The 12,511-nt window shown below is 41.9% G+C and overlaps 1 protein-coding gene and 1 non-coding gene across 2 annotated transcripts; both read left to right on the top strand.

Moving 5' to 3' along the window:
• Positions 1-637: 637 nt before the first annotated feature.
• LOC125541370 (sulfhydryl oxidase 1-like) lies at positions 638-3,602 on the top strand. Its single transcript, XM_048704798.1, has 4 exons — positions 638-1,361; positions 1,470-1,723; positions 1,851-2,000; positions 3,370-3,602. Exons 1-3 carry the CDS (start codon positions 1,087-1,089, stop codon positions 1,874-1,876), a joined length of 555 nt encoding a protein of 184 aa, XP_048560755.1. The 5' UTR covers positions 638-1,086; the 3' UTR covers positions 1,877-2,000; positions 3,370-3,602.
• On the top strand, positions 2,537-2,616 carry LOC125541820. Its single transcript, XR_007297667.1, has one exon. It is a non-coding gene; the product is annotated as a small nucleolar RNA SNORD36 (small nucleolar RNA).
• Positions 3,603-12,511: the final 8,909 nt, after the last annotated feature.

Here is a 12,511-nt window from a genome sequence, read left to right as displayed (position 1 = left end):
GCAACATTGTCTGCCATTCCAATATGCACCCTTGTGCACAATACGAAATCATTTGAACAAATTTTCGTTCAAATTTTCCCCGCTTCCTACTGAATGGACGAAATTTGTTTTTTTATAAGAGGTGGATCAAAAGCCTTTGACATGTAACTATTTGGTCAATTTTACATAAAATGTGGTCTAATATTTTTGAAAAATGGAGTTGTGCAATTTTGGAACAAATATTTGGTAGCTTCTTCACAAAAAAAATCTTTTTATGCACTCAAAAATTGGAAAATCATCTTTTTGTGCAAAGAAAATAAAAGCCGTCGAACTATGGCATCGTTTGCCATTCTAAGATGCACACTTATGAAAAAACGAGATCATTTTGACAAACTATGTCGTTGTTATGTTTTTTTTAAAGTTTTGGGTCCAAAATTTTGAGATTCAAGTGCGAGATAGCCGGCCAATGAGACGCGAGGGACAGCTTTCACGCGGATCACCAAATTGGACACAATCTGAGCCATCCATCACGCATCCATCCAACGGTGGAGCTTCTCCCGAGAGTCAAAAACCCTAACCCACCCACCCACCCTCCCCTCGATCCCCCAGATCCCCACCCGCCGCCACCCCCACTCACTCACTCACTCCCCCTCCCCTCGGTCCCCCAGATCCATCCTCTCCTCTCCCGCAACCCCAAACCCGGCCCCGTCGCCGATCTCCACTCCCGCAAACCCATCCCCATCCCCGCCGGCGACCTCCTCCCCCACTCCTCGACTGCCCTGGCGACATCCTCTACTTCATACCCTCCGGCGACCTCTCACCTCCGCCTTCCACTCCACCCTCTACTTCTCTCCACGCCGAAACCCTAGATCGACGCCATGGCCACCTCTCTCTAGCGTCCCCTCTCTCTCTCTCCCGTGGCGGCATTCACCACTTCAACACCGTCGGCGACCACAACCATGGCCTCAACCTGCCCTTCCCTCCCTGGTTGGAGATCCACTCAATTCCTCTCGCTCCCCCAATTCCTCTCCAATCCCGCCGCTGGCCGACTACCACCCCCACCGGCGACCTCCCTTCCTCCCGAGATGTACGGATGTGGCGAGATGGATGGCCGGATCCCCGCCACGCCGGACCGGTGAGATCCAGCCCCTTGCCGATCCCATGGCCTCTGCGGTGGTGCGAGTCCTCCTCCTTGTTCCTGCTGTCGCCTCCTCCCTTGCGGGGTGCACGGACGCCCTTCGGTCGCTGGGCGTCGGCGACGAGGTGGGGGCCGGGGCCGCCGCGCAGGGGGAGGACGCCGTGGACCTCAACCCCACCAGCTTGGGCGCCTTCCTCACAGCCTCGCGGGAGCAGTTCGCCGTCGTCGAGTTCTTCGCCCACTGGTCAGTCGCTCCCCGGCTTGATTCGCCTCCTTTTTTTATTCCATATGCGGATTGCTTCGATTCGATTTGGTCTGAGATCAATCCTTTGCACGTATGCGCTTGATCCAGGTTGCTCCATGAGACGACCGTGTTCTTCAGCGTGGACCACCTGCAGCGCCTCGCGAGGCAGGGCCAGTGGGACGACGCCATCAAGTACGTCGTCTGCTTCGTGCCCAAGGTCGACGCGATGCTCGGCGAGGAGGGGAGGCTCCTCTTCAGCTTCATCAATCTGCACAGAACCATCCACTCCATCCCAACGCCCCCTCCGGCGCCGTCAGGCGCACCTACTTGCTCCCGGCCTTGCACCGCAACGAGAAGCTCAGGTGACTTGAATTTTTTTCCAACCGTGTTCCATTATTCTGAGGGGTTCTGCATGCAAGTACGTCTGTACATGTGAGCGTGTAGCATAGATAAAACTTCAGGTTTTGAACATCTCTTCCTCTGATACAGGGCCGCCATCGACTGGCAACTCGTGAGGAACAGGGATGCGGAGATCGCCAAGGATTTGATCGCCAAGACCCCCGAGTTCAATGACCTGCTGCGGTTGCCCAACTGCCGGGATAAGCCACACAACATTCTCCCTATCCGATCCTGCAGCAGGTATATATGCTCCTTCCTACTAGTAGTACTTAAATCCGAATCCCAGCGAGTATGCGATTGGTTTTCAGTTTTGCTGGACACATATGTGGATTCGGAACTGACTGGAACATGATGATTTTGTTAGCCCACTGAAGAATTACCCAACACCTCAATAGTCTGCCACACTATGTTGAGTTTTTCTAATCATGTGCGAGTTAATTGATACTACAGTAGTCTGTTTAGTCCTAGTTCTTTGCAGGACCTTGTTCTGTTAGACTCAGCATAGAAGTATGCTATTCTTGCAGTGTCTATTCTGTCGAAAAATTGAAAACACTTTTCTTAATGCAATCTTTATATTTGACCATGAAAACACTTTGCTTGCTGTCAAAGATGGTGTGTATTGTACACACCCCTCTGTGATTTATGCACTTCACATGCATTTTCCCCATCACCCACAAACCGTAACATGCTAGTTGTATGTGCTACTGCAATTCTTGCACTTGATTTCAAATCATTCTCTGCTCTGTGTGTGCACGTGTGTTAATGATGGATTGGCTGGTCAGATGATGCTACAACAACATATTCCTGAGATTCTCTTTGAGGAATACAAAATCAAGGTTTTAAAGACTGATGGCCAGCCTGTCTAATGTTTGTTTTCTTCTATACACTTGCTCCTTCCAGTAGGCATTGCAAGTGATGTGTTCAAGTGTAGTCCTCTAGTCACATTTTTTAACCAGTACCATATGATTGTAGCATACTTCTAGTTTTATTCATTTAACATCTTAATTTAGCTAGAATGATGAAGTAGTTGCACTTGGAAGATGGTCTGAGGAAATGATGATTCATATGATTATTCTGGCGTTGCTATGTTTGATCTGGTGGTGCCAAAAAAACTCATGCTTATGCTGAGCTTACTTTTAATATCATTTTATTCTGTGTGATGAGCTTAGTTTTGTACTGTAGCCACCTTCTTGTTTACTTTGTTGAATCCTGTCTTGTGTACTAATCATGAGCTACTAGCATTTGGCTTCTGTGTGCTAATTAAACCTGATAAGTATGTATACTCCTTTGAGATAAAAATTCCACATTGCATGTTTATGTGCTAATTAAACCTGATAAGTATGTATACTTCTTTGAGATACAAATTCCACATTGCATGTTTATGAGGTTCAATTTCTATAGATGTTGCCAAATGAATGTGTCAACATGTCTCTCCTTAGGGGTTGTTTTAAACCGCAAATGATCTACTGTATCAATTTTTTGCTGTTCAAAGATTGAAATCCTGGTTCATTTTCAAAGATCGAACTGTTGTTGACCCTGTTCTTCTATGCTTAAATGGTAAAAATGTCGCATTTTGCTTGTTCTAACCATTTTTCTTGATAACTTGCAGATGCTGGACTTCATTCATGTTTGGTCGTGAGGTCCAGGATGAACAAGTTGGGAGAAGCATTGGAGCTAGTTATACTATGATAGTTGTGTTACCTGATGTGAACATTTTTTTTATTGTAAACTTGATGTGAAGCATATTTTTCTGTAATAATGTGTTACCAGGATGAACCATCCTTGCTGTGTTACCAGGATGAACAAGTTTGATTGTAATAATGTGCCAAGTTTGGCTCTTTCTGATTGTATTCGTGATGTGTACCATATTTTTCCTGATTAGTTGTGCTCTGTTTGAAGCATTTTGTTTTCTCTCTGTTTGGATTGAAATATTGTTATTTATTTACTGGAAAATTGAGATATGAAGAATATAACAGTGACAACTGGGACCCACTTGTTAGAACCTGACAACTGGGTCCCATCTCACTAGTGGGCTCATCTTTTGGAAAAAATAAAATAAAAAAGGCCATGGCCTAGAAAATAAAAAGGCCGAATTGTTGGGCCAGGCCCATGTAGCTAATAAAAGCACAGGAAAAAAATATAGAAAGGCCGAATTGTTGGGCTAGGCCCATGTAAAACGCTGAATTGGACCGGGCTGATTCTTGTGCCACATCAGATTGCCACATCGGATGCCTACGTGGCCTGCGGAGGCTGCTAGTGACCAAAACGCCACAGTAGACATATTTTGGTCGTAAACGTCTACGACCATTCCAGAAGAAAGGTCGCTATAGTCAGTTTATGACCGCTAGCTTTTGACCTTATGTTTTTGGTCCCAAAAAGGTCACAAATTGAAAACAGTGACCATTCAGTGACCAATAGTGCTGGTCACAAGTTGACATATTTCTTGTAGTGGAAGATCAATATATGAAAAGCTCATAGCCAATGGATCAGTGATGGATAATTATGTCGAATACGATCAATCATGCAACAGTTATAACATAGGGTGACACAGAACTAGCTCCAGTTCATCAATGTAATGTAGGCATGTATTCCGAATATAGTCATACGTGCTTATGGAAAAGAACTTGCATGACATCTTTTGTCGTACCCTCCCGTGGCAGTGGGGTCCTATTGGAAACTAAGGGATATTAGGGCCTCCTTTTAATAGAGTACCGGACCAAAGCATTAACACTTAGTGAATACATGAACTCCTCAAACTACGGTCATCACCGGTAAGTATCCCGATTATTGTCACTTCAGGGTTAACGGATCATAACACATAATAGGTGACTATAGACTTGCAAGATAGGATCAAGAACTCTCATATATTCATGAAAACATAATAGGTTCAGATCTGAAATCATGGCACTCGGGCCCTAGTGACAAGCATTAAGCATAGCAAAGTCATAGCAACATCAATCTCAGAACATAATGGATACGAGGGATCAAACCCTAACAAAACTAACTCAATCACATGATAAATCTCATCCAACCCATCACCGTCCAGCAAGCCTATGATGGAATTACTCACGCACGACGGTGAGCATCATGAAATTGGTGATGGAGGAAGGTTGATGACGATGATGGCGACAGATTCCCCTCTCCGGAGCCCCGAACGGACTCTAGATCAGCCCCCCCGAGAGAGTCTAGGGCTTGGCGGTGGCTCCGTATCGTAAAACACGATGAGTCCTTCTCTCTGATTTTTTCTCCCTGAACATGAATATATGGAGTCAGGATGGACGTCCGTGGAGCACCAGGGGGCCCATGAGGCAGGGGGCGCACCCAGGGGGTAGGCGCGCCCCCACCCTCATGGACAGGGTGTGGGCCCCCTGACGTTGATTCTTTCGCCAGTAATTTTTATATATTCCAAAAATATTCTCCGTTGATTTTCAGATCATTCTGAGAACTTTTATTTCTGCACAAAAATAACACCATGGCAATTCTTCTGAAAACAGCGTCAGTTCGGGTTAGTTCCATTCAAATCATGCAAGTTAGAGTCCAAAATAAGGGCGAAAGTGTCTGGAAAAGTAGATACGTTAGAGACGTATCAACTCCCCCAAGCTTAAACCTTTACTTGTCCTCAAGCAATTCAATTGACAAACTGAAAGTGATAAAGAAAAACTTTGACAAACTCTGTTTTCTCTTGTTGTTGTAAATATGTAGAGCCAGCATTCAAGTTTTCAGCAAAGATTATGAACTAACCATATTCACAATAACATTTAGGTATCATGTTTACTCATATCAATGGCATAACCAACTAGCAAGCAATAATAATAAATCTCGGATGACAACACTTTCTCAAAACAATTATGATATGATATAACAAGATGGTATCTCGCTAGCCCTTTCCGAGACCACAAAACATAAATGTAGAGCACCTTTAAAGATCAAGGACTGACTAAACATTCTAATTCATGGTAAAAGAGATCCAGTCATAGTCATACTCAATACAAATTAATAGTAATGGATGCAAATGGCAGCGGTGCTCTCCAACTGGTGCTTTTTAATAAGAGGACGATGACTCAACGTAAAAGTAAATGTATAAGCCCTTCGCAGAGGGAAGCAGGGATTTGTAGAGGTGCCAGAGCTCGGTTTTGAAATAGAGATGAATAATATTTTGAGCGGTATACTTTCATTGTCAACATAACAACCGAGAGATCTTGATATTTTCCATGCTACACACATTATAGGCGGTTCCCAAGTAGAATGGTAAAGTTTATACTCCCCCACCACCAACAAGCATCAATCCATGGCTTGCCCGAAACAACGGGTGCCTCCAACTAACAACAATCCTGGGGGAGTTTTGTTTGCAATTATTTTGATTTGAATTGAGCATGGGATTGGGCATCCCGGTGACCAGCCATTTTCTCGTGAGTGAAGAGCGGAGTCCACTCCTCTTGAGAATAACCCGCCTAGCATGGAAGATACAGACAACCCTAGTTGATACCTGAGCTATTCGAGCATACAAAACATAATTTTTATTTGAAGGTTTAGAGTGCACATACAAATTTACTTGGAATGGCAGATAGATACTGCATATAGGAAGGTATGGTGGACTCATATGGAATAACTTTGGGGTTTATGGAGTTGGATGCACAAGCAGTATTCCCGCTTAGTACAAGTGAAGGCTAGAAAGAGACTGGGAAGTGACCAACTAGAGAGCGACAATAGTCATGAACATGCATTAAAATTAACCAACACTGAATGCAAGCATGAGTAGGATATAAATCACCATGAACATAAATATCGTGGAGGCTATGTTGATTTTGTTTCAACTACATGCATGAACATGTGCCAAGTCAAGCCACTCGAATCGTTCAAAGGAGGATACCACCCTATCATACCACATCACAACCATTTTAATAGCATGTTGGCACGCAAGGTAAACCATTATAAACTCCTAGCAAATTAAGCATGGCATAAGCAACTATAATCTCTAATTGTCATTGCAAACATGTTTCATTCATAATAGGCTGAATCAGGAATGATGAACTAATCATATTTACAAAAACAAGAGAGGTCGAGTTCATACCAGCTTCTCTCATCTCAATCAGTCCATCATATATCGTCATTATTGCCTTTCACTTGCACAACCGAATAGTGTGGATAATAATAATAGTGCACGTGCATTGGACTAAGCTAGAATCTGCAAGCATTCAATTCAAGGGAGAAGACAAGGTAATATGGGCTCTTTGTTAGATCAACAATAATGCATATGAGAGACACTCAACATTTTCATCAAGGTCTTCTCCTCTCGACCCCCAAAGAAAAGAAAGGAAATAAAACTATTTACACGGGAAAGCGCCCAACAAGCAAAAGAAGAATGAGAAATCTTTTTGGGTTTTCTTTTAATTATTACTACTACAGGCATGGAAAGTAAACTAGCTAAAAGCTACAACTAATTTTTTGGTTTTATTAAGGTTTATCAAACTCACAAGAAGAAAGCTTAAAAAGAAACTGAACTAGCATGGATGATACAATGAAGAAGTATGAGCACCGACAACTGGCATGAGTGTGTAAACATGAATGTAACGTCGGTGAAAGATACGTACTCCCCCAAGCTTAGGCTTTTGGCCTAAGTTGGTATATGCCCATGGATGGCCTGGTGAATATCCGAAGTTGAAGCCGGGGTCGTATTGAGATGCATCAGCTACTGCCTGAAGAGCTGCAGCTTGGAGGCGGGCTGCCTCTGTCCTCCTCTCATACTCGTTCGCTTCCTCCCTAGTTATAACATATCTCCTTTTTGCTTGAAAGTCAAAGAAAGCAGGAGCAGGGAGAGAAACATGGACGGTGCGCCGTCTGTCAAAGATTAGTCGGTACTGGAGGAACTGATCGTTCCTCTCCAGGAACTGGTGGTGAACCATAGCATCATAATCTAGATAAGTAGGAGGCAACTCAATATCATCTCCACGTATAGGTATACCAAGATAGTTAGCTACACGAGTTGCATAAATTCCACCAAATAAATCTCCACTTAAACCGTTAAGATGCAACATGTGACATGCCTCGTCCTTACCGTTAATGCATCTACCTATAAAGAGAGCAAAATAATGTATGGCAGGAAAATGAATGCTCCCTATGGTAGCTTGCGTGATTTCCCTAGATTCCCCCAAAGTTATACTAGCAAGAAAGTCTTTATATTCAGATTTGTGAGGTTCACTAGCACTACCCCACTGCGGGAGTTTACAAGCAGTATTAAAATCCTCTAAATCCATGGTATAAGATTTATCATAAAGATCAAATAAGACATTGTGAGAATTGCATGAGGATGTAAATTTAAACCTTCTCACAAATGAATCAGTTAAATAGAGGTATTGCTAACACTTATCTCACACGAAGCTCTCAAGATCAGCGTTACGCACATATGTGTCAAATTCCTCCTTAATTCCTGCTTGGACCATAAAATCTTCTGACGGCCATTCACAAGGCCGCACTTGAGCCTCCCTTGGTAGTTCATTGTCCGGCTCGCGTATTGCTGGCCTTGGGCCTTGCTTCCTTGAGGAACCACCTTGGTACATTTTCCTAAACATATTTCTTCCTCTGAAAAATTTCTGAAATTTTTAGTGACTCAAAATAAAAATGAACCAAACTCAACAAAATTGATAGCAACTACTTCTACAAGTGCCTAGAGGCTATATCATGCATTAAAAATACTTTTGACCACATAAATTTGACATGCAAGCTCAAGAACAGGGTCACCTAAGCAGCAAAAATTTGCAATAAATAAAGCACTAGAACAAAAACTAATTGGACCATTAGAGGAGTCACGTACTGAAGAACAATCCCCCAAAGCAGTTTTGTGAATGGAGCTTTGAGCAAGGAGATCGAAAATGGCAGTAAGATGAGCTAGAACACGGGTTTGAGCTAGGTGGAGATTTTTTCTGGAGGGAGATGAAGTGTGTGGGTGCAGGAATAAGTGGAGGGGACCCAGGAGTCCATGAGGCAGGGGGCATGCCCGGGGGGGTGGGTGCGCCCTCCACCCTCGTGGGCACATGGTGGGTCCCCCTGGTGTGTTCTCAGTGCCAATAATTCTTAAATATTCTAGAAAAAATCATATTAAATTTTCAGGACATCTGGAGAACTTTTATTTTCGAGGTATTTTTTTATTGCAAGGATAATTCAGAAAACAGACAGAAAATACTATTTTTACTTTATTTAATATAAATAATAGAAAGTAAAAAGAGGGTATAGAAGGTTGTGCTTTCTAACTTCATCCATCTCATGCTCATCAAAAGGAATCCACTAACAAGGTTGATCAAGTCTTGTTAACAAACTCATTTCGAATTGCATGAAACCGGAGAAATTTTGAATAACACTAGGTTACCTCAACGGGGATATGCACATCCCCAACAATAAGAATATCATATTTCTTCTTGACAGTAGGAAGAGGAAATTCAAAACCTCCAATAGTAATTGTTGGAATTTTTCCAATAGAATTGATACCGTGGACTTGAGGTTTTTTCCTCGAGAAGTGTATCGTATGCTCATTACCATTAACATGAAAAGTGGTGTTGCCTTTGTTGCAATCAATAACAGCCCCTACAGTATTCAAAAAGGCTCTACCAAGAATAATAGACATACTATCGTCCTCGGGAATATCAAGAATAACAAAGTCCGTTAAAATAGTAATGTTTGCAACCACAACAGGCACATCCTCACAAATACCTACATGTATAGCAATTGCTTTATCATCCATTTCAAAGATATTTCAGTAGGTGTCAACTTATTCAAATCAAGTCTACGATATAAAGATAGAGTCATAACACTGACACCGACTCCAAGATCACATAAAGCAGTTTTAACATAGTTTCTTTTAATGGAGCATGGTATAGTTGGTACTCCTGGATCTCCAAGTTTCTTTGGTATTCCACCCTTAAAAGTGTAATTAGCAAGCATGGTGGAAATTTCAGCTTCCGGTATCTTTCTTTTATTTGTAACAATTTCTTTCATATAATTAGCATAAGGGTTCATTTTAAGCATATCAGTCAAACGCATACGCAAAAAGATAGGTCTAATCATTTCAGCAAAGCGCTGAAAATCCTCATCATCCTTTTTCTTGGATGGTTTAGGAGGAAAAGGCATGGGTTTTTGAACCCATGGTTCTCTTTCTTACCATGCTTCCTAGGAACAAAGTCTCTTTTATCATAATGTTGATTCTTTGATTGTGGGTTATCAAGATCAACTGCAGGTTCAATCTCTACATCATTATCATTGCTAGGTTGAGCATTAACATCAACATGAACATCATCATTAACATTATCACTAGGTTCATGTTCATCACCAGATTGTGTTTCAGCATTGGAAATAGAAATATCACTGGGATTCTCAGGTGTGTCTACAACAGGTTCACTAGAAGCATGCAAAGTCCTATCATTTTTCTTTTTCTTCTTAGAAGAACTAGGTGCATCAACATTAGTTCTCTGAGAATCTTGCTCCATTCTCTTAGGGTCGCCCTCAGGATACAAAGGTTCCTGAGTCATTTTACCCCCTCTAGTCAAAACTCTAACAACATTATTATTTTTATTATTATTTAATTCATTGAGCAAATCATTCTCAGCCTTAAGTACTTCTTCTACTTGAGTGGTAACCATAGAAGCATGTTTACTAATAAGTTTAAGTTCACCTTTAACTCTAGACATATAATCACTCAAGTGTTCAAGATATCAGCATTGTGTTTCAATTATCTACCAACATAAGCATTGAAGTTTTCTTGTTTAACAATAAAATTATCAAACTCATCTAAGCATTGGCTAGCAGACTTATAACGAGGAATATCACCTTCATCAAATCTATAGAGAGAATTTACCTTACTACCTGTGTCGGGTTATCAAGACCATGTATTTCATCAATAGGTGGTAAATTCTTAACATCTTCATCTTTAATACCTTTTTCTTTCATAGATTTCTTCGCCTCTTGCATATCTTCAGGACTGAGAAATAGAATACCTCTTTTCTTTGGAGTTGGCTTAGGAGTTGGTTCAGGAAGTGTCCAATCATTTTCATTACTCAACATATTATTCAATAGCAATTCAGCTTGATCAATAGTTCTTTCCCTGAAAACACAACCATCACAACTATCCAGGTGGTCTTTGGAAGAATCGGTTTGTCCATTATAAAGGATATCAACTATTTCATTTTTCTTGAGAGGATGATCAGGCAAAGCATTAAGTAATCGGAGAAGCCTCCCCCAAGCTTGTGGGAGACTCTCTTCTTCAATTCACACAAAATTATATATTTCCCTTAAAGCAGCTTGTTTCTTATGAGCGGTGAAATATTTAGCACAGAAGTAATAAATCATATCCCGGGGACTACGCACACAACCAGGATCAAGAGAATTAAACCATGTTTTAGCATCACCCTTTAATGAGAACGGAAACAACTTAAGGATAAAGTAATAGCGAGTTTTCTCATCATTAGTGAACAGGGTGGCTATATCATTTAATTTAGTAAGATGTGCCACAACAGTTTTAGATTCATAGCTATAAAAAGGATCAGATTCAACCAAAGTAATTAAATCAGGATCGACAGAGAAATCATAATCCTTATCAGTGATAAAGATAGGTGAAATAGCAAAAGCAGGGTCATGCTTCATTCTAGCATTAAAACATTTTTCTTTCACCTTAGCTAATAATTTCTTAAGATCATATCTATCATTGCAAGCAAGAAAGTCTCTAGCAGTTTCTTCATCCATAACAAAGACCTCAAGCACAACAGGCAATTCATATCTAGGGGGAGAATCTTCATCAACACTTTCATCAATATTATCAGTTTCAATAATTTCATTCTGTAACTCCCTCGATGCGGCTATATCTCCTACGTGTCGAAGCATGACTTAGAGGCATAACCGCATTGAAAGCAATGTCGCAAGTAAGGTAATCTTCACAACATCCCATGTAATATAGATAAAAGGGGAAAGGTACATAGTTGGCTTACACTTGCCACGTCACACAAAGTACATAAATAGCTTTACAATCATCCAATCACTCATGGTCCGACTACGGTACCAAAATAAAAGATCAACCCAACATGCGACACGGTCCCAATCGCCCCAACTGGGCACCACTACTGATCATCAGGGAAAGACACATAGTAACAGCGTGAGTCTTCGCCGAACTCCCACTTGAGCTCACGCGCATCATCTGGAACGGAGTCATCAGGCCCTACATCTGGTTTGGAAGTAATCTGTGAGCCACGGGGACTCAGCAATCTCGCACCCTCGCGATCAAGACTATTTAAGCTTATAGGTAAGGTAAGGTAAAATGTGGAGCTGCAGCAAGCGACTAGCATATATGGTGGCTAACCTGTTCGCAAAAGAGAGCGAGAAGAGAGGGCAAAGCACGAACGAAGCAGTAGAGAACCAATTACGGCAAACATTACTCCAACACCGTGTTCACTTCCCGGACTCCACCGAGAAGAGACCATCACAGTAACTCACACCGTTGATTCATTTTAATTAAGTTAAGGTTCAAGTTATCTACAACCGGACATTAACAAATTCCCATCTGCCCATAACCGCGGGCACGGCTTTCGAAAGTTCAAATCCCTGCAAGCGAGTCCCAACTTAGCCCATGACAAGCTCTCACGCTCAACGAAGGATATTCCTTCTAGCGGGAAGACCCGATCAGACTCGGAATCCCAGTTACAAGACATTTCGACAAGGTAAGACTAAACCAGCAACACCGCCCGAATGTGCCGACAAATCCCGATAGGAGC

Source organism: Triticum urartu, chromosome 2 (assembly GCF_003073215.2).
Source record: "Triticum urartu cultivar G1812 chromosome 2, Tu2.1, whole genome shotgun sequence".
Lineage (NCBI taxonomy): Eukaryota > Viridiplantae > Streptophyta > Magnoliopsida > Poales > Poaceae > Triticum > Triticum urartu.
This window is presented reverse-complemented; position numbering and strand designations above follow the sequence as displayed.